The sequence below is a fragment of the Watersipora subatra genome, chromosome 7, assembly GCF_963576615.1.
Source record: "Watersipora subatra chromosome 7, tzWatSuba1.1, whole genome shotgun sequence".
Lineage (NCBI taxonomy): Eukaryota > Metazoa > Bryozoa > Gymnolaemata > Cheilostomatida > Watersiporidae > Watersipora > Watersipora subatra.
This window is the reverse complement of record NC_088714.1, coordinates 6788282-6816272: the sequence shown is the minus strand read 5'-3', so window position 1 is coordinate 6816272 and position 27991 is coordinate 6788282. Positions and strand designations below refer to the sequence as shown.

The 27991-nt window shown below is 36.8% G+C and overlaps 2 protein-coding genes across 3 annotated transcripts in view; one reads left to right on the top strand and one right to left on the bottom strand.

Annotated features, from left to right (window-relative positions):
• The first annotated feature begins 38 nt into the window (after positions 1-38).
• Positions 39-5929, top strand: LOC137400377 (uncharacterized). The gene is made up of 2 exons (XM_068086705.1): positions 39-373; positions 5509-5929. Exons 1-2 carry the CDS (start codon positions 39-41, stop codon positions 5927-5929), a joined length of 756 nt encoding a protein of 251 aa, XP_067942806.1.
• Positions 5930-15682: 9753 nt separating this feature from the next.
• The window catches only part of LOC137399762 (uncharacterized protein HI_0077-like), a 29770-nt gene continuing 17461 nt past the window's right edge, over positions 15683-27991 (bottom strand). Inside the window, exons 8-11 of one of the 2 annotated variants that reach the window (XM_068085981.1) lie at positions 26961-27004; positions 26557-26617; positions 19152-19325; positions 15683-16270 (exon numbers count right to left, since the gene is read on the bottom strand). In XM_068085981.1, the coding sequence (XP_067942082.1) occupies positions 19152-19325; positions 26557-26617; positions 26961-27004 (279 nt within the window). In that variant the 3' untranslated portion in view covers positions 15683-16270. The remainder of the gene's footprint in view (positions 16271-19151; positions 19326-26556; positions 26618-26960; positions 27005-27991) is intronic. The other variant, XM_068085980.1, reaches the window with a different exon arrangement.

The window sequence follows — 27991 nt, the reverse complement described above, 5'->3', positions numbered from 1 at the left end:
TGTGAGAAAGGCCTAAGCTGCTCTAGTCACCAGTCAGCATGAACTCATCAAGTGGAGACTGCTCAGTTTTCGGACGCAACATCCTTGAGCCAGAAAATGCGTCGCTGACCTTGGACAGACTAGACGAGTCCTTTAAGCAGACAATAACCACCATTCAGCTGATCATCTCCGTGTTTGGGATCGTCGGGCATATCCTGTCTCTGGTTGTACTAATAACAACCAAGTCTCTGCATACGACACCCAACTTTTTCATCGGAGTTCTAAGCGCCGTCGATCTGTTACTATGTCTGACTATTCCTGTTTCCAGCGTTCAGATTGTAATCGATAATAATAATAATGCAATTCAGCCGGAGCTCTGCAAGGCCATAGGTAAGTTTATTTTTATTAATGTATTCATTAATTGTTGAGGTGGGTTTCTCTTTTTCAGCTAGATTTTTTATTCTGTGGTCGAGCTCTGGTATCTGCCAAAGGCAACATATTTTTAAATTCTCTTGATAACTGTATTCGCTGTTCTTGCACAATGTAGCATGGGTACAACAGGTATATAAATGATGAACCCAATTGTTTTACATTTGTTGAAAGATTTGTTTGGTATGCTACTTTGGGGTTAACACAGTACTTCATCTCTCATCCAATTAACAATGCCTTTTTAGCCTAATGTTAGCTTTTCTACAGAAATACTTTTTCATTGACTTTACAGTATGCATCAACTTCAATGGACGCATTCCGTGTTTTTAAAACACTTTTCAAAAGCTTTTTAATAATAAAATATTTATGTTCTAAAATGAATATTACTTTAATACATAAGATTATTCACCTAGTTATTATTCTGAGTTAGTAAGATACAATGGCATGTCTTACAGTCGTACAGTTTGCTGGTAGGAGCTGTGCAATTTCTCATATGGAAAAACAGTTGTTCAAGCACAAAAGCATTTCAGTTTCAGGCACAACTGAAAGCTCTACAGTTTGATTATATTTAATCCATAAATTATTTTATAAGCTAGGTAGGTGTTTTCTTGCTAGATTAAACCATAGTTCTGTATTCACTGCCTAATCAGCATAATATTATGCAATCAGAAAGGTTCTATTGCTTTACACCAACTCCATGATTAGAAAGCACATCCATATAACATCTATATAGAACAAGAGAGACAACTTGCACAGCCCTAATATGGCAAAATACAGCAAATCTAACTTTGGTACAATGGAAGTTGTAATACATAGTTGTTATTGCTGTAGTTCCCAAAATGCTTACCAAAATAGTTCCCAATACATCCATCATTATTAGTACACATAGAAAAGACAACTCAACTAGTATTCTTTAAACATTAAAAAAAACAGTAACGTCCCTTTCTATAGCTAAAAATTAAATTGAGATATTATTTAGAACTGGTAGTTAAGAATTGATAGCCTGAGAGTACCTCCAGGCCAAACTAACACCATCTAAGTGATTGGGGTGCTTCATGACTGAGAAACTTTAAGATATTGTTTGTTGGCTTCATTATTCGCATTTGTACGTAGGCCTATGTGTAACTGTTTATTGGCATTAGTGATCCTCAACATAAGGATGTTTTCCTTATCTGCTTAAAGGAAAAAGTGAAAAGACAGAAATCAGGAATTATTAAATAAGTTTAGCAGACGTGTTTTGAAAGTTGGGATTTAATATTAATGCAGAGAAGTTGTAATAGTGACTTCAAGGTTGTTGTAACAAAAAGTTTATAAACTGAAACATGCAATAGTGGATGTAGCATGTTAGATGTCATGGAATAGAAAACGAGGTTTGTCATACATGTATGTATGGAGGGATAGATACAAATATTCTGAGCATAGTTTATGCAGGATTTTGAAACCTGTAACACAAAGTGAAACCTGTAACACAAAGTGAAACCTGTAACACAAACGCTAAAGTGAGCAAGTTTGAGAAAGAGCAAAATTTTCAAAGATTTTCTGATGTATTCATGTTTAGACATATTTGTTTCTGAATGGAAAGAAAGTGAAGTAGATAAGCATTTGGTGTGAAGAATAAGTTATCCACAGCTGCGCTAGTATCAGAGAGTTAAACTGTTCAGATGAATGAGTAATCAGCTCACCCCAAGTCTCCATGAAGCTTATTCCGTGTTTCCTCATGAAGTACGGGTGTGCTCACTAATATGTGTCCACCCTTCCTTTAACCATGGCTTTCTCATTGCTCGGAACTAGGAAGAAGCGAATTTTTTTATGATTATGACAGTTTTTCCTATTATAAATACAACTGATTGCAATGGGTGCAGCATAATGCAACAACTAGGGAAGTTAAAATGTTTAGCATTGGGGAGTCAAGCATAAGGGGAGACATTCATGCGATTCAAGCTGGGCATTGGAAAGTTCCAATAGCAAATCTTCAGACCACTGCTGAGAATATGGTTTTATTCTATAAAGGTGCAAAAAAGACGCTGACCACTCTGAGGGGTGACTGAGTCAGACCAGAATTCTAGCCTCCATTGCTAGTCCAATGACCTCTTAGGCTAGTAGCAATTCCAAACTACTAGCCTAGAATTGTAACACTTCATACTTTCTAATATGTTGGTTAGTTCGCTCATACAATGTAATTTTATCAAGTGCTGCTTTTATGTTTTTATCAGTAAGGTCAAGGAGATTGGAGTGACTAGATAGCAAATTTAACCAATCGGAAAGGCCAGTTCCATGAGTACTGGTAACTTGCCAGAATATTACTAAAGTGAACTTTAAAGTTTCGTTAAGTCAATTTATAGAGTTGAGAGATTTTCCTTATTTTCAATTAGTTTGAAATATACTAGTAAACACCATAGTCTGAGAGATTTTGAACCAACGCTAACATTACTACTTAAGTTGCCTACACAGAAATCCTCCTTGATGATACTTTATTCATGCTGCTTATATGTCGTTACAATAATGCTTCTAGTGGGTTCATATGGCCAATGTCATTACAAGTTCAAGGCTGCTTATCAAGTTCCACTTTTTTTATTATTAGAGGTTAAACAACTATGAAAGACTTATGGTTGCTGTGACCTTCAAAGCGCAAGAACTGCTAGCGGTATTGACCATTACTGCGCCAGCAATTCAAAAACCCTCTAAGCAAGCATTAATATACTGAACCCAGCGTTGATACCTTTGATGCGTGTGTTAAATGCATAGACGCATACATAAACATGTTTATAAGTGCAGCCACTCAATGTTATTGACTAGAATTTATGCGTGGCACAGTAACAATTCTACTGAGGTAGGCAAAAGAGAGATATCTCACTTTAGCCAGACGCGAACAGCCAATATTCAAGCTGAATGAGCTTAACAAAGGTTTCTTGCGAGAGTATGTTGTAACATATATTTCAATGTATTCTTAAAGCATTCACATTTCAATATAAGTAACTGGAATTCCGCAACTCCTTTCCATACTGTATGCTTTGGTTGGTGGTTTTATATCTGTTAATACATTTGTTTGTTGGTTTGTATATCTTTTGGTCTGTACACCGCACAGTTAGTATCTGTGAGTTTGTATTACTGCTGCTACGATGTGACTAACTTCGCTTGAAGCAATACAAGCCGCAAGGTGTTTGACCTTTTTTGGCTAAGTAAAAAAAAACAATCATCAAATCAAAAAATGAAAAAACATTAAAATGGGACCTGTTGAAAAACTGTTGTATGAACTAAACCGTTGCAAGGTGGCTACCTTTTTAGTTTAGTCTCATACTAAATGAACTACTGATCGTCCATTGTAACGTGCGCCAAATGTCCAATTTGCTCTCATAGCGCTCCAGAAAACCTTTCCTTACTTTGTGCACTCATTGACTTGCACTACACAGCGTGCATTCTTTCTCATACTTCAAGTTGGGCATGTAACAGTTATGTATATGTATCTGTCAGTCTGTATGCCAATGAATCTGTCAGTAAGTGTTACCATGTAAGAACTAACTATAGTTGTTCTGTTTACTTACAGGTTCTATAATCGTAATCAGCATGTCAGCATCACTGGCCTGCATGATGCTCATTGCTGTCAACAGATACGTACTGGTAGTCAAAGGAAAAGCAACTTACAAGAAGCTGTACACAAAAGCCAAAACAGGCATAAGTTTGCTCGCAGTAAGAATACGCTAGAGTTTTATCCTCTTTGCTTGCAAATAAAGTTCTGTTCTGATCAGCAAGAATGTACCTGATCATTTTTAGGCGACGGTCCACCTACATGTATTTTGTTCTGCCCTTTTGCATATCTATATCTTAAGCTTTGTCGATCCTGTCATCAATCAAAGACCACTTTTGCTTCTATACATTTTGTGATTGATACAAAATTTTTGCCAGTTCATATTCTCTATATATTGTATGGTCTTTTTGATGCTTGTGAATCGTTATGTACAACACTAAGTATGGCTTTTAGTTAATCACGCTGTTATAAATTGTGGATTAATAATATGTTTTGATTGCCTACTTATATTTGCTTCTTCATCAGGATTCACTCTCAGGCTTCTATAAAGGTCTTGTTGAAATATAAGACTGTCACCATCAGTGACTAATGACATAATTAACGAGCTGAAAAATTGAGTGTCTTTTTTACCAACTGTTGTTGAGTCTTAAGTCATTCTGTTAGTGTTAGCATATTATAGTGATGGGTAGCTGTCGGTCCATCGGCGATGTACATGTGTGTGAGCACTTCTAAGTAGAAAACCTGTTGTAATGAAGTTACTAGTCATTTAGTAACTTCATACAACACATCAGGCTAACAGGAAATTTTCAGAATTTCATGGTACACCAACTACCGCATAAGTCTTAAAATTTTATTTTGATAAAAACTGCTACATTTGAACAAAATTTGATATTACATGGCTGAAATATTGGAAATAGTGTAATGATGCTATGTTAAACATAGCGTCTTTAAATTTGTTGAACTGGTTATACTTCTTCTCCATATGAATCCAAATAATGCATTTTTATCAAACAAATTTGATGGAGGTTTTCTAACGACTTCATTATATGTAACCTAAAATTTTCATCTTTTTTACAGGATTTCTGACAAATGAAATAATTGGCTCACGTTTTGTTTAATTATCTATCTTCCTTGTCTTCTATGGGCCCTAATTATCTAAGTCATGATGCTTTTGTTTGGTTTAATTTCTGTCAACTGTGCAACTCTTAAAATGCTGACAATTCATCTGTTAGAAGTAATATAAGCAGATAGTGAAGTGACAGCTATAACAGCTGCTGGAACTCTGAAGAGATCAAAATCACTTTACTTTTTTATGTTTAAAATTATTATGAATCTGCTGCAAAACAGCCAGTCATTGAGCGGCTAGAGTGGGTAAGGCATGAGTAATCATCGACAATCATTAAAGCTCCACCCATATGAACCAACTTACACGTACATGTGTAGTAGTAAATACGAGCCATCGTTACTTGTTTGTTGCATATCAAGTTTAGATGAGAGCAGTTTTTTCACTTATGATATCTTTTGTAGGTTTCAACTTGGCTGCTAGTAGTAGTTGTGATCATACCAGAGACGAGCGATTTCGGTCACTTTGGTTACAACGCCAAGTTTGGTACATGCGTCATCACTTCCTACTGCATGAGGAACTACTTCTACATGACTACCTTGCTTTTACTAACTATCTTCTTGCCCGCCTCTGTGCTCACCGGCTACGCATACGCCTGTATCATCCGGAAGCTTCTAATCATGCGGAGGAAGATAGAACTTAATGAAAAAATAAACTTAGTCAAACCTGGAATTGCTTTAAAAGACTTCAAAGTAGATGACAGTAGAATGGAGACATCCCAGGCTACTGAGCATATAGCTGTTGGCAATGACAGCGCTTATGATCTCTTAGATGAAGAAAGTGAATACAGGAAAGAGATGGCAGACTACCGATCGAGAGTTGAGAAGGCCTTTATGGTTCAACAATCACAACCAGGTATTCCAAACTATTGATTGTCCAAATAGTTACGTGTACTTTAGCGGCATGTGACAGTTGTTTCGGTAAAGCTAACAACAGACTTTGCAGCCTGATTCTGTTGCATTTTTTGACCAAAGTCTTTACCGGTTTAAATAATTTCCCGGGCAAAAAATAATTCAGTTTATTTGAAAAATTATGAGCACTCTTGATGCTTAGAAAATAATGTTAAGGCGTTTCTTTAAAGGTATCAAAGAAATGCTTGAAAATAAGATATTATATAGAATTTAAATGCTTATAAATATTTCAGTTGTTTATACAATACAAGATTATAAAATAAATGCAGCAGTTCAACTTTTATTAATCACATATGTTTTATAAATTGCTTTAAATAGTAATAACAGAGTGTCTTTATACAACATACAAAATAGATTCTAACATCACCTACAGACAAGGACACCTGTGTTTTTATTGCTAGCATATCTCTTCTAAGCTAATTTTATGGTTCAGCATAATTCTTGTTAAACATCGATTTGTATAAATGTAACATATATCTTTTTGTTAATATACCTTATTGTTAATATATCTTATTGTTAATATATCTTATTGTTAATATATATTATTGTTAATACATCTTATTGTTAATATATATTATTGTTAGTATATCTTATTGTTAATATATCATATTGTTAATATATATTATTGTTAATACATCTTATTGTTAATATATATTATTGTTAGTATATCTTATTGTTAATATATCATATTGTTAATATATCTTATTGTTAATACATCTTATTGTTAATACATCTTGAGGATTGACTGATTGTTGCTAGCAGTTGCTTTATAACAAACTCCATTGATACCAATTGCAGTGACTCCAAATCAGCTTCTATAGCCTTTTTGGAAAAGGTAATAATTCACAGGTTTTTCAATTTTGGGGAAGTAATAAATCAAAAGGTTTAAGCATTCATATGTTAACAACATTTTGTGATTATTTTTAGAGATTATGTATGGTTTTGACACTTACAGTACACTTACAGTACACTTACAGTACATATAACATAATTCAAGCATTGATGAAACAACTCCGAAAATTGTACTTTTTTTCTTGTTTTGGAAATTTTTTATGTTTCATTTATGCCTTTATTAAATACTAAGCCACTAGAGAAGTAAAAGTATTTGACATTATCTCTCTTCAACAGCTTATTCTGAATAGTTCAGGATTATTAAGCCATTTTATGTGAGTTAGTACAACTGATAAGAAGTGTGGGGATATGTACATGTCTTTTAAAGTCTTTGACTCTAAAGCTTCATTTTGCACTTTACTTCTTCAAAATCGATGTCGTGACTGGATTTTGCATATTTTTGTGTGTGGAGCCAACACAGTTCTGGGAACTAATGGAATCGATGCTAAGGTAATTGTGAGATGACTAAAATTGAAAGCAAATTTTTGCGAGAGACTGACTGATCATCTGCTGCCCCTTAAGTCTTTGCTGCTCTAAAAAACAGCTCTACAATTACTAAAAGATTAACAGGTAACAGTTAAAAGGTTAAAGGTTAAAGATTAACAGGAAGTTGAAAGGTTGACTTGCAACAAAATTCACATTACAGTTATTTGGTATCAAAAGATTCACCATGTCTTACACTGCTGTGTTGTATGTGCAAGATATGTGGAAATGTGATTACAAGTTCAAAAACCAACAGTTAATCGCCGCTTTCACGAAAATGCCGTAGATTAGAATCTCTTTCCAAAACGGCTCAAATGGGACGCAGTTGACCGAGATGGCTTCTGTTTACACTTTCATGCAACTTCATTCGTCGAAATATTTTCACAAATCCACTTTACGCATTCAATAAAACCATGTCTATATTTGTCCTTATGCGTCTATTTCATCATCTTTGTAATGCTGTCCCTTTCAGCACTATCTTATAACCTACTGTGAAAACTCCTTTAGTTTTTTAACCTTAGCTCGAAGGAGTGCATATCGTTCCCTGATAAACATGACAAGCCTGTTTGTCACCTGTGATAATCAAAAAATTATCCGTGCTATTTGGCAGCAAGTATGGATCAAATGATCAAATTACGACTAGACGATTAGACCAAGCCGAAAAAAACTGTAAAGTAGCGAGCGTCTATATTTGATACGGGCTTTTCAGTAAAACTCGAAGTGTTTGTTATAAACAAGTGCTACAAAAAGTTTCATATTGAGCCTTTTATTGGCCTTTTAATTCACGTGAGAACATCATGTGTCAAAACAATAACCAAATGGATTGATTACGTCAGAGAAATAAACTGATTCCAATTTACCGCGGCTTCGTGATGGCGACGATTAAATGTTCATTTTTGAGCTTTTAAGAGCTTGTAATCACATTTTCACATATTTTGCACATGCAACAGCAGAGTAAGAACATGGTGAATTATTTGATAGCAAATAACTGTAATGTGAATTTTGTTGCAAGTCAACGTTTAAACTGAGCAGCACTGGTTTAAGTCTATTTTATCAAATGCACAGATGCTTGCAATATTTCTCAAATGCTATTTCATAAGTATTTCAAATCATATTTTGATGATCTTCAACTTGAGTCTTCAAATTTTATTTGAGGAATAAAGTCGGTTACAACAAGACATCACCCAAAGGAAGGGTAACGAGTAACAGCTACATATAACAAGAGAGGCAACTTGCACGGCCCTAACATGTCATCAAAACACAGCAAATCTAACTTTGATACAATAAAACCAGTTCTACATAATTTTTATTGTTGTAGCTCCCAAAATTCTTCCCAAAATAGTCCCCAATGCGTCCACCAGTAATAATACATGTAGAGAAGACAACTCCATTGGTATTCTTTGAATGTTAAAATACTTCCTAGCAATAATGTCACCACCTTAAATTGAAATGTTTTTATGAAATGGGTGGTTTTCCTTCATACCCAATTTATAGACATCTACTTATGAGAGGTTTGTCAACCTTTGACAAGAGAAGCAAACTCCTCATTCTCTTAAAAGGTTTGTAGCTAAGAAGGAGGAAAGCAACAATTCTTTCTGCTCTCTATATTAGGGGCAATGCACCATATGTGTGTAGTAGCGACATCCGGCCTACTAATGCAAGTTTGCACTAGTTCTAGCAGTAATCGGTATAAACAATAAATCTGTGTTTAGTGACAGAGTCAGTCTGAAATTCAAATCAGCGGGTTTCTATCTGCTCACTGTTTTGCAGTTATTTTGGAATCATAAAGTTCATTAAATATAGTCAAAAAATTGATCTTTCAGTTATGAGATTTTCCTTCAGCAAATTTGAGATGAATAGTGATTATAAAAAAGCTTGCTTGATTTCTTAAGTAGCACGCTTACACCTTCACATTCTTTCATTTGTAGCCTTAGCACCGCAGAGTAAAACTGATCACATTAACTAACCTTAGCAAAGTCTATATCTAAATGAGAAAGGGTCTAGGCCATTGAAATCAAATAAAACTTTGTCACTCGAGAATAGAATCGTTGCGAAATGTCAAAGGAGTGCTCAAAAGGTGGCTGTAGGTGAATGCCACGAAGTTGTTAACCAGCATTCTCTGATTACATGCAGATTCAGCGGATAGCAGGAGGCAACCAAAGACAACTCCTTTAAAACCAATTGAAGAAAAGCGTGGGACCTTCTCCCGCTCTGAACCTAATCTCAATAAACTATCAGAAGACATCAATGCTAGTATGTAGAGATTTTGACCTTTAACCTTCTATAAATATTTGGTCAGTGTAGTTGTATGATGTCTATTCTGTGATGTTGATGTGATATTCAATTGTGATGTAGTGTCATTTCTAAAAAATAAGAGAGCAAAGGGAAACAGTAGACTTTGAGTTTGATCATGTGAGCGTTTTATAAAAATGAACTTTGCATCAAAGTGAAATTCATCTGCAGCATTGATCTATTTTACGGTATCTTCTGCCTTGAAGCTGTGTGACCAAAGTACTCCAACATCTCTACTTTAATAAAGCAAGCAGTGATGTGGTGAATGACAAATATTTATGTTTTAATTTAGATATGGTTTTTGAGAGAAGTGCCACATTTTCTTTTCGAAGAAGTATCAGCACTACATCGAGAATAAAGTGGCGCACATCAAGAGCAATGGCAAAGCTGCGTAGACCACAGTGGAGACGACTCTGCATGGCTATAGCCAACATGATAACTATCTATGTATTGCTGTGGATCTGCTGGGCTCCCATGCTAATTCAGTACATCAGGGATGTAGATGGCCTCCTACCAGCATATTCATACAGAATAGAGGTTACTTTTGTCTACTTCAACTCTGCTTTCAATCTCCTCCTCTATGCCATCATGAACAACAAGCATCGGAAGGCATATAAAAAGCTTTTAAAAAGATGTCTGAGAATTAAATGAATTTTAAGTGTATTAGTCGATTCGCATTACTTTATTTTCAGTTTCCTCTCAAAAGTTGTTTTTGGCTTCTGATATGTGAACATTCAACATAACAACCTACCTTATAATTGTTACTAGTAAATATTTGCTTGCAATAGTTTGTGGGTAACATTTGCAGAACTAGATAATGTGTTAAAGTTGATGTGGCTGACAGTATTATTTATTATTATATTATGTTTATTTTTGTATTTATGAAGGCAGCTTTATCTACAAATTTGATTGTATCCTGAGTCAGCATGATATATCGTTATCAGTATGGAAATAGTCACTTCACTTTGACCGTCCTGGTGGCTTATGAGGTAATAAAACCTGTTTTTTCAAGTGGTTAGAATTGTTCGAAATATAAAATATAACACCAACAAATATAAAATATTTTATTTGCATAGGGTGAGATAAGATGACGAAGTTTCTCAAACTTGAACGGTTTCAATACTTTGCTTTTTTCACAACGCAGAATGTTAGCCATAGTAGTTTACAAAAGGCCTCCAGTGCAAAAAGAATTTTGAAGCTGAATATAACAGTAAGATATATTTGCAGCAGACTATGATATATTTGCAACATGAAAACATTTATGGAATTCATCCTCTGCTTTTATTATATCATGACTGAATGCTTTAAATCTCAGCTTCTTTTATGAAGAATATTCATTGGTTTGTAGGGTAAACAACTCCAACCCACACAAGCCTTTCGCAAGGTAACCCAACAATTTATGAACAGGTTTTTGCTTGTTTGTTGCTTTCCCATAAATATTCACAAAATTTGCTTAAAACACATATGAATGTTCGATGTCCAAAATATTCTTAATCATAGCCTACTCGGTTTATTTAGGGATATGAACTGAAAGTTAATGGTTGCGTAATTATATAATACAATAAAGCTATAAACACAAGCCGTTTTACCAAAAATGGTTTAAGGGTCCTACTTGTTTTACTTGTTTTAGAGATAGAACACACCTTTCGCAGTTGCTAGCCATTATTTCATTTAAATGTGTACAGACACCAATCCATATTTTAAAACAACTTTAAAAAGATAGTTCTAGAAACCTTTGTAGCTTCGGGCATAAAATGTTTCAAGGTTAGTAACTCTTCAAAGAGACACATGAAATATTCCCCCCACACCCGTATAGATCATGACAGAAGATACAGGTACAAAGGGAGCCACTGCATTCACGCTGATACTAACATACTGATACTATCAATACTGCCCGCTGCATTGTACTCACTAATAACAATAACTAGCTGATCTCGCGTCACTTGGGCCGCTGCCAGGCTGCTGCAAGCAGGGCTGCCACAATAACATGAACTTGAGACTAGCTCAAGTATAGCAACGGGTTAATAATACAGAGCATTGAGAGCTGATAATACAAGCCTCTAGTAGTCTTCGGCTATAATACGTCTAAGCTATGCCAAGCCAGCGTTTGAAAAGTCAACCATTGTCCTGTTGCTAGGCTACGAGTCAACTATTAAGCGTTGTTAGATTTAAATATTAAAGAGCGAGCCTTTGCGTAAAAACAAAGTTTAGTAAGGATTGAAGGAAGGTATGGGCAGAGTAAACAGCCGCTGTTCCACTGTCAATACTTTGATCAAATTAGAAACTCCAAACCATACCTTTGTTTTTCTTTATAGAATTGCAGGACATTATCAAAGCGATTGCAGTCTACAAATGTACACATACGTTTTTTTACCGATCACACAGGCATGCGCAAGGTTGAAACGCTGTAAATTTATCAGAGACAATGATTATCCATGGTACACAAAGACTTAGTTTTGCGTTACCTAAAAAAGCAAGCAGCTCTAATACGCACTGACAATGCGCAAGTGTTGTGCAATTGTAACAACAACTTCTGAACGACTTGAGAAATTGAGAGTTTACAAAAACCTTGCGTACAGCAACTCATTTAAAACTTGATTCTGATCAGACAAAGTTACATCTAGCACAACTAGCCTTTCTTCTCGCTTAAAGATTCAATCTCACCTTAATATGACCTTAGAGATTTAATCTCACCTTCGTGTGACCCCTTCAAGCTCCTAAGCATATTTACTTACTTTTATGATACATATGAAATATCCCCACAATGCTTAGCTTGGAACTTGAAAAATGAAAAAAACTTTACCACTTTGGTTTCCAACTTCTCCAAATGTTGTCCAGAAAGCTAATTATACCGTGAAGTTGTCTTACTGTAGCTCCGAGTAGTGACAGAATTAGGATTTGTGATACAGAAGTTGAACAAAAATCCTGCTAAGCAGGCCGGGACTGGGTGCAATTTCAAATAAACTCAAGAAAGTTGCACCGAATCACAGCTAACTTGGAGGTCAATAGGTCAATAGACACTATTCACTCAATCCTAGGCTCAAGTAGTCTTTCTTTTTGCCATCGTTCATAGGGCTAAACACCCAAGAACCTTTTGGCATAGATACTCTACAAAAATTAAAGCCTTCCCGATAGAACAGTAAGGATCTATGCATAAATTCTTCGGCGGCTATAAAATATGCAGTTGAAAGCGAAAGGTTGAAAAAATGTTCTACACGCCAAACTTTCCGTCTTCATTGTTAAAATGAAATAGTTTTGTCTCTCAATTAAACTAATAACTAGATGAACATGGGTTAGTAATGCAAACAGACTAGCTCCTAGCATCTGCACAGTAAGTCATAATAACGATATTTACCTGGAGAGGTAAGTAAAGAGGAGATGAGGAAAGCATGGATGTGAGAGCTGGTATAAACGTTGACACCGAGTGATCAGTGGACACCGTACTCTATGTTATATATACTTCAACTTAGCTTTGCAGCGCTTTGTTTCGCTCCTATTGAAACTCGAAGTTCAAACAAATGCCAGTACAGTGATTTAAATTGGTTTTTCAAAAGCATGAGCTTGATTGCCAAGCGATACGCTGCGCTGAAACAGACCTGCCAATGACGCTTGATGACAATAAAATGGAAGGCATGACATTTGAGCTTATCTATAGAGAGATTACTTGGCTGGTCTGGCATATCCCCAACCAGACAGTCCGCAAACTATAAATAAAATCTTTGGAGAAAGATGCTGTGACTATGACAACTTGTTACTAGACCACTAATAAGCAGCTCGACCAGAGCTAACGCTGTGCGGAGATGAGGCTTTTAGTATATGTAGTAGGAAATGTAACAGCGGTATAAATACGTTTGACTGCTGCTGGCAACGACATGCTCATGATTTCTTCACATTAAAAAATTGATAGTAGGCGCATTTATGTTTATACAAATATTTGTCAAATTCAATTGATAATGATAGTAGCTTAGCAGCATCTGTGAACTGATTAGCAGCAGCGCACTAGCTGACAGCACCCGTCCAGCGGCTATTAACCTCCTGTACTAGTTAACAACCTCTGTGTGCTGGTTAACAGTTTCCTTGTACTGGTTAACAGTTGTCTTGTGCTGGCCAACTGTTTCTGTGTACTCGTTAACAGCCTCTGTATGCTGGTTAACAGTTTCCTTGTACTGGCTAAGTTTCCTTGTACTGGTTAACAGTTTCCTGTACTGGTCAACAGTTTCCTTGTACTGGTTAACAGTTTTCTTGTACTGGTTAACGGTAGCTGTATATTAGTAACAACCATTTAATGCTGGTTAACAGTGTCTGTATTCTTGTTAACAAAATGTGTTCTGGTTAGCGGTATCTATGTTCTGGTTAACAAAATCGGTGTACTGGTTAAGTTTCTTTGTACTGGCTAACAGCCACTATTTACTGACTAACAGCATCATTGCACATGTTAACAACATTTATGTACTGAATAGCAGCGGCCTAATGTTGGTTTGCTGCAACTACACACCATATAAGTTGGTTCAGAGTTAGTAGACATTACATGTAATAAAACTTCTGTTCTATAGATAGGGCAGCACAAACTCTGCTAAAGCCACTTACTATAGCAAGCATGCCACAAACTTGCTTAATTTTTTATTTGAAGTTGTCCACCTTTTCTGTTACGAAACTTACCCGCAAGAGAAAGTTATCATAATCAGCCATGATAGTGAGTGGTTATAAAATAACAGGCGTTGTACATATGATGCTCTAGAGCTGGTCAAACAGAAATGTCAGAGTTGGATGATAATGAGAATAGCCAGGAATTGTTAATAACTTTGAGAGAATAACTCTGACATCCTCGCTGATAATCTCGTTCAAAGAGAAAGGTGTGCGAGATAATATTCCAAATAACTGGCAACACTTTCCTGCCATCCTCACAAAGTTACACATAATCAGTCTAAGTGGAATAAAGATATCTTGCAAGATGAAAATCGAAGTGCATGTTGATTTTTATGTAATCGTTAAAAGTATTTTCATTCAAATCTGTGTTTTGAACAAATGTTTATATTTTATAGTTTAATCGAGAGGAGAGAATAGTGAGCTCACAGATATGTTGAGTGGCTGAAGGTGCCTGAAGGGATAATCCCGAGCTACTTATATTGATTAAATCCTAGATTGATATTTTTGATTACCAAGCATCTGGAAGAATCACACAAGGACACGCTCTTCCATAAACCTGAGGCATTTTGAGACAGCGGGTAGGCATTCTACTTGCGAATCATTAATCAAGTTGGGCTTACCTAATATCGTATTACTATTATTATTAGTTCGATTTTTTAAACAGAAAACAAAACTTGCAAGAGATTCAAACTAAAAAGGTTTACAGTTTTGAACAAAGGTATGTAATGGAAACAAATGAGCTGTGACAAGCCAAGCAGGTGTGCGGTAGTGACAAGCCAAGCAGGTTACCTAGGTGGAGTTTACAAACACAGCACAATGAGATACAGCTAGTAACCAAGTTAACGGAGTGCTCGTAATGACTGGCTGATTACAAAAACTAATTAGCATTCGTCTCAAACAACTAACTAACAACTTTTCTATTCAATTGCTGTACAATTCAAGTTGTTTTGTTACAAAACGAAACAGGGAATAGTTATGGTTGTGAAACAAGCCATTCTCGACAATGGCACGCTTATTCTAAAGATATGAGATTTATAGCAACATCTAGGTCGGGGGAGCTGGCAGCTTTTTTATGCTAGTGTTACGATTAGCCATTTTTTTCCTACCCGTTCATGCTGAAATCGAGATGATTGTTGGGGTCCTGCCTACATTAGTGGCATCTTTACAGGAATTAAGGAAATACATCTATAGCATTTGTTTAAATTAACCATCGACTCGAGCATAGACTTCTAAGTCAAAAACTACTTTTGCTGAAATTCTTCGTGCTGCATTTAGTCTGGATATATATCAGTGTTATCATCATATCATTGCATAATACAATAATTGAATCCTTTATTACAAAATTTAAATATTATTCTCATTTAAGTTTATACCTGATATATAACATAATATATAGACTGCATCAAGGTGAGACGATATACAGCAGCATGCTAGCATCGATATAGAAGACATAATTGGGTAACCCATCGTTATGTGTGCATGTGATAGGTAAAGGCGTCCGCACATTCACACATTCTACTATAATTTAAAACTGGCATACTATGAGCTTTTGAATACACGCCATCGGCAAAGCTTTAACCATTGACATCAGAAGAAAATTTAAATTCTTGATATACGACTAAATTTCAAATCACTAAACATACACAAACCGACTGTACATACATAATACGTAAGGGTGCAAACATAGTTTATGCGTTTTCAAGCAGTACATAGCTTGGGTCAGCTGAACATTTAAATACAAGCATAAGTGAGGTGTTTGTAATAGCAATCGTGTTTGCGTTGTCCATGAAGCTTGCCTCACTTGTGCAAACAATCTCTAGATTTTGCAAGCTGTGCTTTTCTAGATAGCAGAAGCGGTAGTGGCAGAGTGCAACAGGTGAGTTGAGGTGCCGAGGGTGAATGATGCTGTCAACTAGGGCAGACATCTGATAAGTTTATGCAGATATCTATGAGACTCTCTCATCCATAGCTGAGTGTGATGCCTCCTGACTGCAAACAATCACATATACACATTTCCCTCATGCTACCGCAACAGGTTGAATGAAAGCTTCAAGTATGTCATATGGTCCATCCAAATTATTGCTATGATTTGGATGGACCGTGTGACATACGTGTGACGTGATTATTTTAAATATTAATCAAACTTACAAATCAAACTGCACTCATATAATGGTATTGAAAAATGCAAGACAAAGATAAGAGACTTCTCAAGGTAAAACCGAGGATATTCTCAATGACTGAATTGATTACAATTATCTATGGTTAAGCATCCGCTGAAGTCAGTATCAATATTTTCTTCGAATGTCGAAACACTCAAATGTTGGAGCGAATACTCGTAGAGCTGATCCTAATTAGTCAAATATGTCCCAGAGATGGAAACTGTTAAAAATGCTTCTAATCAATACATATATAGGTCTTTAACAAATTACAAAAAAATAGCAAAACTGCATAAAAAAACTGAATTAATAGTGCATGTAGGGCTACCAGTAAGAGTAAGCGGAGTTATGCATGGGTTTCGGGCTAAAATGAGCGACGAAAATATGTGGTATGACTTACTTACCTCTAAAAAAGTTTCATTTTTCATTTTAACCAACTCTATTAATGTCGACTACAAAACAGTACTGATTCAAAACATTTCACACGTCGTATGTTGGAAATTCCTTCATATGCGGAAACCAATATTTGCTCAGATTCATTGCTATATGACAAAAATATTCCTATGTATAGCTGGTTGATCGTAAGTCGAGGTTGGACCAGTACTAGACCGATGTCAAGCTAAGTTTTGAGCAATTAGTATACTAAAACTAGGAATAGTATCAGTTTATAAGGGAATTGACTTTTCAGTTTTTAGGGAAAGTTGTAACTGTAACTGAAATTACCTGAAAATTGTATGATACTGAGGCATCGTACAATTTTCAGGGAAAATTGGCATCACTGTTACTAGCTCTCTCATAGCTAGTACAAGTACCTGTAGGTGCATTTCATATTGCGTAACACCTAGTGTCATAGCAAAACTTCAATTAGTACACTTTCACACTAGCCCAATAAATTGCATAGGATCTTTGGACACTACGCCATACAGCGCTTATCATCCCACCCAATTGTCTTAACAAAAGCTGCATATCAACAGAAAGCCTGAGTAACTGTTTTTAGGCAAGTATAACGTATGACACCGTTTTCGAAACTTGTCATATGCACAAAAAACTGTTCGATGCTAAAATATGTTGATAGAGATAGCAACAAAAACAGTACAGATTTGAGCAATGAGCTCTGTTTTCACTAGATACCACGGTCGCATGCTAATCGTTAAAAAGCCTACTACGCGCTACATGGGGCTGGCGAGTTGCGTGTGGATGGAACAATCAGAGAGGATCTTGAACTCACATTGGTTAAACCAGTAGCAATATTTTCAAACGAAATATCGTTTGAAACAAACATGTACATGTACATACAAACATGTACATGTGCAAATGCAACTTCATATATGTTAAAAAGCCAAGTCATTCCCATTAGATTAATTGACCGATCGATGCCTAAATTTAAACTCCTTGTTGATATCAGGAAATTAGTATTAGAATGTGCGCTAAATGGGCTTATGACACAACAGAACCTAGAGCAGCATATTTCACTGTACTTATAGGTTTCATTCCCTAGACCTCTCATCATGTTAAAAAGGTCAGAATCTAAGGTCGTAAGAGGCCCACCAGCTATACACCTGAGGTCTACCACCTAAACACCAGAGGTCCACCAGCTATACACCAGAAATCCACCAGCTATACACCTGAAGTCTACCACCTTTACACCTGAAGTCTACCACCTTTATACCAGAGGTCCACCAGCTATACACCAGAGGTTCCCCAGCTGTACACCAGAGGTCCACAAACTATACATTAGAGGTCCCCAGCTATACAGCAGAGGTCCATCAGCCATAAACCAGAGGTTCCCCAACTATACAATAGAGGTCCCAAGCTATACACCAGAGGTCCCCCCCTCTATACACCAGAGGTCCATCAGCTATACAATTGAGGTCATCCAGTTATACACCAGAGGTTCCCCAGCTAAACACCAGGGGTCCATCAGCTATACGACTGAGGTGCATCAGCCATTGCAACGAGTTAACACAGCCCTTGCCCAGTTAACACCAAAGTAACAAGGCTTCAACTAGATCATCAGACCTAAGGCCAATGAGACCTTTCTATTAGTCTGTGTTCCCATGTTCTTTGACTAGTGTGACTGAAAACCAAATCATACCCATGTGAATATGGGTTCACCAGACGACTTAAACGTACATCCTAAATAGATTGAGTGCAATTGCTATAAATCCCCACATGTTATGACGACGAGCTTTGACCTTGAACCTTAAGCATGAGATTATAATGAATAGAGATGCTCACAAATGTAAGAGCACAGAAAGCTTCGAACTTCTCATCAGCATCACCCCATCTAATCCCACTTAGAAGCTTGACTTCCACAAAGCCTGGGCTATAGAAATACTTTGGAATAGACGCGGAGGGGGAGGTGTTCTAGGCCTGAACACACGCGTTTGAGGGGAGGTGAGCTAAGCGATACCACGCGTGCCAATTACAGTTATTGTCAAGATGTTGATTGAGCCTGCATTTGAAAGTAATTCAAAGGTAACAATGCCGGTCGCATATTGATATTATACGACCCGAGTGTGTACGAGAATGACAAACCCCCTCCACAATGAATATACGCAATCTAATCTTGTCTCGACAATGAAGTATTGGCCATCTGTTTAGAGCTGGTCAGTTACATTCAAATTGCCCCCAAGACCAGCAAGTTGACATGATAGCAACTGAGACGGTCTCAGCTGATTGTATGAGAGATATCAATGCCTTAGGAACGGTACCTAGATGTCATCTTCGCTACCTTGTGAGAGCTTGTGAGTGATTCCAATGCTCTCCGCCTTTGACATTCCGGAGCATGCTGTCATCTTATTACCAATACTTGCTGCCTTTGTCATTCCTGGTGTCGCTGTTTCTTTCACCCCTGCGCTTGCTGCCTTTGTCAATGGCTCATACCACTATCAATCAATAAAACATAGTCAGCAAAGGTAACAAAAGAAGATTGAAATACGCATGAACTTAACTAAGGAAACAGACAACTGCTAAGTTTACAGCACTAAATATTAATTTCATTGCCTAGTGTGGTTGTTGGAAAATCGCTTGACTCAGAAAGACCTAGAAGTTGCTTGAGGAGGGTGAATGGAGCTGAGAAGAAAAAGAGTGTAGGTGTGACTACATCAATAGGATTACAAAACGCTTAAAGAAGAATCAGCGAGTGATACTAGTAGGTGTAACGAGTCCACCAAACAACTTGCTTTATAGATGCGCAATGCTCAACTCTTTCGCCACAGTAAGCCGATGTATCGGCTTTCGCGGTAACAGAAGTACAGACCGTAAGCCGATGTATCGGCTTAGTAATAGGGTTTCTTTTTTCATTAGAAAGCCTACACATAAGCTAGACCAAACAAATTTCGTCTTCAACGAAACAACCTGTTGCCAATCACAAGCAACCAATCGAAAATCTTTTGACACAGCAATTCCATTGCGAATTATTTTTCAAAATGGGAAAACTAGATCGTTATCGTCATGGCAATAAGAAACTCACCGCAATCGTTCAATGAAAAGAAAGCATCAGAAATTTTGCGAGGGTGAGATTCACTAAACAATTTTATCCTTATCTTGTAGAAAATTTTGTTCTGAATAAGATGCATTTTACAGTAAAACGAGATCTGTTTTGATTATCGAGATTTCGCTTAAATACTAGCAGTATATCAATTTTTCAAAAATACGTTCGAATTAATTTGGTCAGAATAACGAATTTAGCACAGTAGTGAAAGAGTTAAGAAAATGACTGCCAAAGTCATACTTTAGACCATCACCTAAGAATGAAAAAGTGAAATGGAGAATCATGTAACGGCTTCACTCCAGTTTTGATTAATTGCTTTCCGGCTATAAAAGGCATGGCTATACGTACGTACCGACAAAAGGAGTTTTTTGTGTATCCAGCGAGCCAAAATAAACATGCTGAGCTACATCAGAAGAAAAACTGAGGCCTCAGTAATTGGTTGAAATAGTTGATTCTAACAAACATAATCTTATTTCCATTTTACTTATCGAAGATTCGGTTTCAACGGACAATGACAAAAGGGCATCACACAAACAACCATTCATAGGACAAATATATTACCATTTGTAATAGACATGTTAAACTTTAACTGTCACATACAACTTTTATAGTAGTTTCTAGGTAAATCAGCCACGCTGATTCCAATTTTTTACTCAAAATAAAGATTGGTCCACTAACCCTCAAAGTCATTTAGGCGTTTTCAAAGTGTTTCAATATCCGTTTCGAAAACGATACAATCGGCATTAGGCCTACAAGCTCCGCCCATAAATATGTGACGAAACCTAGCTTTTTCAGGAGCGAAAGTTAAGAATGTTTAGTTCGATTTAGAATAATAGAGATGGGTGTCTTAAAACCCATTATTATCTAAATCCAGCCTGTGAAATAATCTCAGTCTTTTATGAAAGGTATATAAACTATTTAAAATTGCTCGTAGCTTGTTACATGACGTTTAAATAGGCTGAACGCTGAGAAAAATGAGCTCAAAAAGCGCGGTTTTATCACAAACTAGCGTTGTTATCGCGCTTTTTTAAATATGCAATGTTAAATAGCTTATCGACCTTTCAGAAAAGACTGAGATTATTTTTAAGGCTGAATTTAGATATTAATGGATTTTAAAACATCCATCTATATTATTATAAATCGGTCTAAACATACCTACGTAACTTCTGTTCCTAAAAAGCTAGGTTACGTCACGTATTTATAGGCGGAGCTTGTTGTGCCGATCGTGTTGTTTTCGAGACCGATATTAAAACGCTGTAAAAAAGCCTTCATTACTCTGAAAGTTAGTGGACTAATCTTTATTTTGAGTACAAAATCGGAATCAGCGTGTCTGATTTACCTAGCAAATATGATAAAAGTTGTGCGTGACGGTTATGGTTTAAGGTAACTTGCGTGAATTGGAATTGTTCATGAAACCTTGTAGGATATTCTTTAGGTAATCAAACCAAATTTGTTTTTCTACGGTTTGATTCGTGTTACAAACACTCAGTATGTCTGTACTCAGTTATTCTGACCAATAAAGCGTGGTGTTCATTTCTTGAGCAAAAGTATAACACTTCAAGCAGTTGCACAAACTTTATCGCTATCACAAACTGACGATGGTTCATATTAGACAATAATTATGCTGCTGATACTTCAATAGCGATAAAAAAAATCCAGCAAGAACGCCAGTCGTCTCATGACTCGAGCTTTTCTCATATTTCACTCAATTTTCCATGTAGACACACCCTTTAGAAGTGTTGGTCTGTGTAGCCACAGCAAACATATAAACACTACGTGACGGCCAGGCAAATTTCATCAGTGTGTAGCCAAGTCTTAAGTTCATGTTTGGCAGAGAGCAAGCGCAGCCAGCTTCAACACATCTTTTTAATGGTCTCAGCAACTAAATGCGGCTTCAACATAATTCTGCTTGCTTGGAGCTTATTTGCATTGTTCTTATCTCATTGGCTGATTATGTCAGCAACAAACGCACTAGTTTTAGTATATTATCCAAAGTGATGTCAGCCTATGTGAAATTCCTTTTTGCGACTAAAACTATCAAAGCATTAATGAAAATACCCTTAAACAAGAGACTTCACTAGATGCTATACCACCAGCATGAGCATTATAGAAATATAGAGACTATACATGAAGCACTGTGGATGGAATATTTCTATGCATACTCTATTTTCTGTAGCCAATGACACATCAAAATGCTGTTCCTCGCCTAACATAGGTACACGGAGACGTCTCTATAACTAATCGCTGTACCAGACGGATCAAAAGTAGCAAGGTGCCTGTGTGTTGTAGGTGATAAAAGTGTAACGATGCAATAGCAAGGAAACTCGCTTCTAAAAACATGCATGTGGAACCTTTTTACGATATTTACAACCCACAACTCCAGTTGTACGTGTAGTATGCATATATGTATATACGCATATATACTACTATGCTTAAATGCAATATAAAACATAAATCCATTCAACTGAGTGAACAAATGTATAAAATAGGTATGTTAATACATTAGGGCATAAAGTCAAGTACTACAACAAAAGTGACACATAGGAACAGGTACCATACATGATCAGGTGTCAAGATTAACTAGTTAGTTAATCTTAGTTAGTTAGGCCTACTAGTTGATGAGTTTACATTTGTGGGAGGAATGAAAATAGCCTGCAATGCTTATGGTACAGATCTAACTAGCATCTATGCTAGAGGTCTATACTAGAGGTCTATGCTAAAGGTCTATGCAGGAGGTCTATGCTAGAGGTCTGTGCAAGAGGTCTATGCTAGAGGTCTAGCATAGATGTCTTTGATAATGGGCTATGCTCCAAGTCCTGGCTAGCCTTCCTACATGAATGTGACATATGCATCTATGTACGACTACATTTTACAAGTCAAGACTAAATGAGTTGAACGACTAGTTTTCAACATGGACTTGAATGCACACAACATCCCATCACTATATCTGTACCGTCTAAAGCCCTATTCAGACTGAATACCATTCGCATGTAATAAGAATGAGATAGAAGTTGATGAGCAATAGCTGAATAGGCTTAGGCCTGCCATACACAGATTGATCAAAGTTTCAGCTCTCTGAACTAATATCAACCTTGATGATGCATCAGTGGTCTAAAATACACTGGATTTGATCATTTGAAATCAATGTTAAACATTAAAACTTGAAAAAATAGAAACAGTGATGGAATGGATCTGAGATTAATGTTCATGTATATGCCACAAATATATCTGAAACAAATTGATTTCGTTAAGTCTAATAGATGGGTATATTGAATAATGCTGTTCAACCAGCTCTCTTATGCTATTATGGCCACTGATTGCACAACCAAAGCTCTAGCCTGATCTCTCAAATTACTGAGTTTTTCTATGGCAATAGCATAGCGACACAGCCCCGTATGGCGCTGCAATGCCATCATGGAAACAGCCTCTCAATATTTCACCATTCGGTGTTGCTGTTTGGAAGTGAAACACTCGTGTAATGCGCCATCGTTACGCCATGGAAATAGCCTTAAAGATCAACAGCGTCGAACTTGTGCGTGATCATAGATCTTGCTTTCCTCTTGCTTCACATTGAGGAATTCTTGTTATTGACACGCTCTAATCTATGTTTTTATTTGAAACCTCTTAAGATACAACCTTGACATGAGGCGCCGCACAACTGCTGCTCTGGCGCCCTACGGACACATGATACGCTTGCTGACCTAGCGTAGTGCCTCGGCGCTGTCACACCCAGCTTCACTACACTATCGCTGTATGGAAACAGTAAAAGCCCATGAGGCATCTTTGGAGATAGAGGTTTTAGTTCATAATCATGGAGAACAGTTGTAGTATATCAGCTCACTTTGAGTTTGTAAGACTGAACAATTTCATGAAAACGTTGTACTAGGAGCTCTTAGAGACTTCTAGTTCTGGTGAATAAAAAATGAGGTTGAACAGAAACTCTCATACTAGAACATGTTCAGAAATATATGCTTTCAACATCAAATAACGAGTTGTGGTAATGACTTTCACTTACAAAAACGGCGCTAAACCTATTATAGCCAGAGTATAGAAAAGTGCTAAAATTGGACGTCAACAGAAAAAAACATCAATGATCATATGACCATAACTACCAAAAAGCGTAGGAGACGATGTTATGTGAGCAGATTCATTCATTAGTTACATTACCAAGGTTTTAAGCAAGTCAATTTGACATAACTTTGACATTCAATATAGCAAACCCAATATGACCAAACCTGGACTTACAATATAGCAAGACCTTGGGAACTAATATGACACAACCTTGGTAACCATTATGACATGACATTGGTAACCAATATGACATGACCTTGGTAACTAATATGACACAACCTTGGTAACCAATATGGCAAGACCATGGTAACCAATATGACGTGACCTTGGTAACCAATATGACATGACATTGGTAACCAATATGACATGACCTTGGTAACCAATATGACAAGACCTTGGTAACCAATATGACACAACCTTGGTAGCCAATATGACAAGACCTTGGTAACTAATATGACATGACCTTGGTAACCAATATGACAAGGCCATGGTAACCAATATGACATGACTTTGGTAACCAATATGACAAGGCCATGGTAACCAATATGACATGACCTTGGTAACCAATATGACATGACATTGGTAACTAATATGACAAGACCTTGGTAACCAATATGACAAGACCTTGGTAACCAATATGACATGACCTTGGTAACCAATATGACAAGACCTTGGTAACCAATATGACAAGACCTTGGTAACCAATATGACATGACATTGGTAACTAATATGACAAGACCTTGGTAACCAATATGACACAACCTTTGTAACCAATATGACATGACCTTGATACCCTAAGCAAATGAAGGCAATACTGTCACGCTTTTCATGAAGATAGACACAAGGGTGTCTCAGTAGTCAACACTAATTCACTTGAAACTGTAAATCGACAACCAATTTGGTGGACAAGGGAAAGCCTTTTTACAAAAAGTTTAATACTTTTACTCTGCTCTAGAAACAAAACACTACCTACAATATTAAGAAAATATATCTACAAGCTAACATAATGGGGAATAAATATTATAGAAAATAAATATATACAATTTTGCAGCATTAACACTTAGGAAGGGCTATGCAATGAAACCAATGCTGAAAATCATGAACACAAGACAACATTGCGAGCGCGAGCCGCCTATGTCACACCCCGCCAAGAGACTAGCCAGAAATAATGCTGTTCAATCTGTTGACATATGAATGGTCAACAAAGGCCAAGAAAGCGGCAGGAAACTGAGACTGAATTATTTCATATCTTTCAATGCCCAGTGATCAACATTGCTGTATTTGGCAAGGTCAGCCATGAAATGTGGTTAATTAAGAAACATTAACAACTTAAAAACAACATTTGGTTAAGTCTGATCTGCCTGACTACAATGTATATAGAAAGAGAACGGGCTACCAACGTACCACTATAATTCAACCATTACCATTGCTACACGGCCTACTCAAGACTGGTCCACATCAGCGTAATCCACGGAAGAAGCCATCGGACAATTGCTTGAATAGCTGCATCCCCAGTGAAGAATATAATAGTACACACGACAGCTTTGTAGATCATAAAGTAGTTTTGTTGATGACCAGTCGCCATTTCCAGTTCATAAACTCGACCAAAAGACTGAATTATTAGTAGGTAGAAGGAATAGCACCAATAATGCCACTGTTATTACAAGAGGAAACAGACCCCTCAGTATTATGTATTGACCCGCAACGCCTAAATTTCAAGAAGAACAGCTCTATGTCACTCATAGAACTCACAAATTTATTAGTGGCCTTAGTAATAAGAAGTTGTGAAATGAGTTGCTTAGTCAGGAATGTGCTGTCGGTGTGACCCAGATGAACAACAGTCTATCGCTATTGGTGGCGGCTCTTACCACCAGTTGATATCTAACGGGCTAACAAGGAACCTCCGTTCACGGCAACCAAAATTCTAGAAAAGATTTTATTAGGGAATGTTGACATAAAAACAGAAGAACATGAGATTAGGGCCTGTCCAACAGCTTTCCATTGCAACCATGATATCATGCGACTGCATTCAACTCTAGAATGAAGAAACCTACTCATTATAGATGAGAAGAGAGAAAAGAAGAAGATGAGAAAAGTGTGAACACAGACTATGTTTGGGAGAGAGACCAACACCTCCGACCTGCGAACGGGTAGAACTAAGGTAATATTAGCGATAGATAAAAACACTTTACGTTATACCTGAGAGGTCAGCTAAGATCTGGAAACATACATTTTAGGTTAAAAGTTACCTACTCCGAGAGAGAGATGGCTCTGTCATATACAACCTGGGTAATAAACTCACAATCATACAAGATGGACTAAAAGAGGTGTTCTGATATCTGAAGGACGAACTCTCAGTAATAAAAAGGAGATCCTCCAAATCATTTGTTAGACTGCCATTAAATTATTATCATTAATTATTATATTATTTGTTAGACCGCAGCCAACCTACCAGCAGATAAATATTTTCACTGTTATGTGTATGTATCAGAGGGCCAGTGAAGACTCAGAAGTACTATCGGAAGATAAGAAATATTTCAGGTTATAAATACCTCTGCAGTCATTCCAGCCTTTTTCCGGGCATCAGAATTGAATGGCGGCTTCAGGTATCCCCTAAAGAACCAACCTGCACGTCAGCAAGCTCAAATATTTGTGTAAATATTAGAGGTTTAGTAATGACAAGAAGGTAGAGACTTTCTACTCATATAATTCAGGATACATGTAATCAGTTAGCTGAACTTACGACATGGAAGGAAACTAAAAGGAAGGTATGAAGTAACTCATCTCGACTAACTGAAATACTAGCTACAGATGAGAAGTTGTAAGAAGTCAGCTACACTCTACAGTCTAGCAACAATATCAAAAAGGACACTTATGACATGCTGCCGGCTAACTAAATGCAATCACAGACAGCGATAGACAGAGTAGCCAGACGCAGTCATACACTCAAACTTACTTGAAATACTTTCTCACAATATCATGGAAGGTCATGACCGGGTCCTGCAAGTATAATAGAATAAGATTGATAGAATTGGATAACTGATGTTGATCTAGAGAGATGTTCTCAAAGACTAGCCTGTGGCTTAAATATGGGAAACAACTGTGAGCAGGGACGCCCTTCAACAGCCTTCAGTCATGAGAAAAGTTGACTCGGGGCATTATGGACAACTAAGGAATTTTAAGAACCAAGATGTCCACCTCGTCTCAGCTATGCTTAATGTTTAATGTATTTTTATTATATCTAAAGTAAGACTTCATCTTATGATCAACTCGACATATAAAATTTTCAACTTAAAATGTAAAATTTAATCAAATATTGGAACATATACGATGTAATTTCCAGCATATGATATTACAACTGAAGACACTGCTTTCCTCAGAACTAAAACTACTGACTATAGAAAACACGAAGTAACATCTTCGAATCAACAAATCTAACAGATCAAAGCCCCTAGTAGTGATCACGGGGACGAAAGTGTGAGTTTTGCAAAACAACTTGAGCTAACAGTGGAAAAGCTAAAGATAATTACAGCGAAAGTTTTAAAAATACTAAATAGAAACATTGCTAGGTTATATTGAGTTCACGATCACACAGATTATAATCTATCTCTGTATTCCTATCAATACCTACACAAATTGTATCTTTGTGTATCCCCGATGCTATAGTTCAATTCACCAGTTTTTAGGATAAACACAAAGCAGGGCTGCAAGGATTTTCCCGCAGCAGTGAAAACCACTGGGAAAAACACAGTTTAAATTGTCCGCCCTAAACCACCCGGGATAAATGGGGTAAAAATATCAAAAGTTGAAACAGAGCCATAAATTCCAACTATTATACTTATTGCTGTCTCTCTATGGTCTAACTAAACTGTTTCCACTGAAACTAGGAGCACTGAAAACATTTTAGCAAGCCGCTAGAAGCTACTATTCATAGTAGCTTCTAGCAGTCATAATCACTAGTCAAACCACTAGTCATAGTCAAAGAAT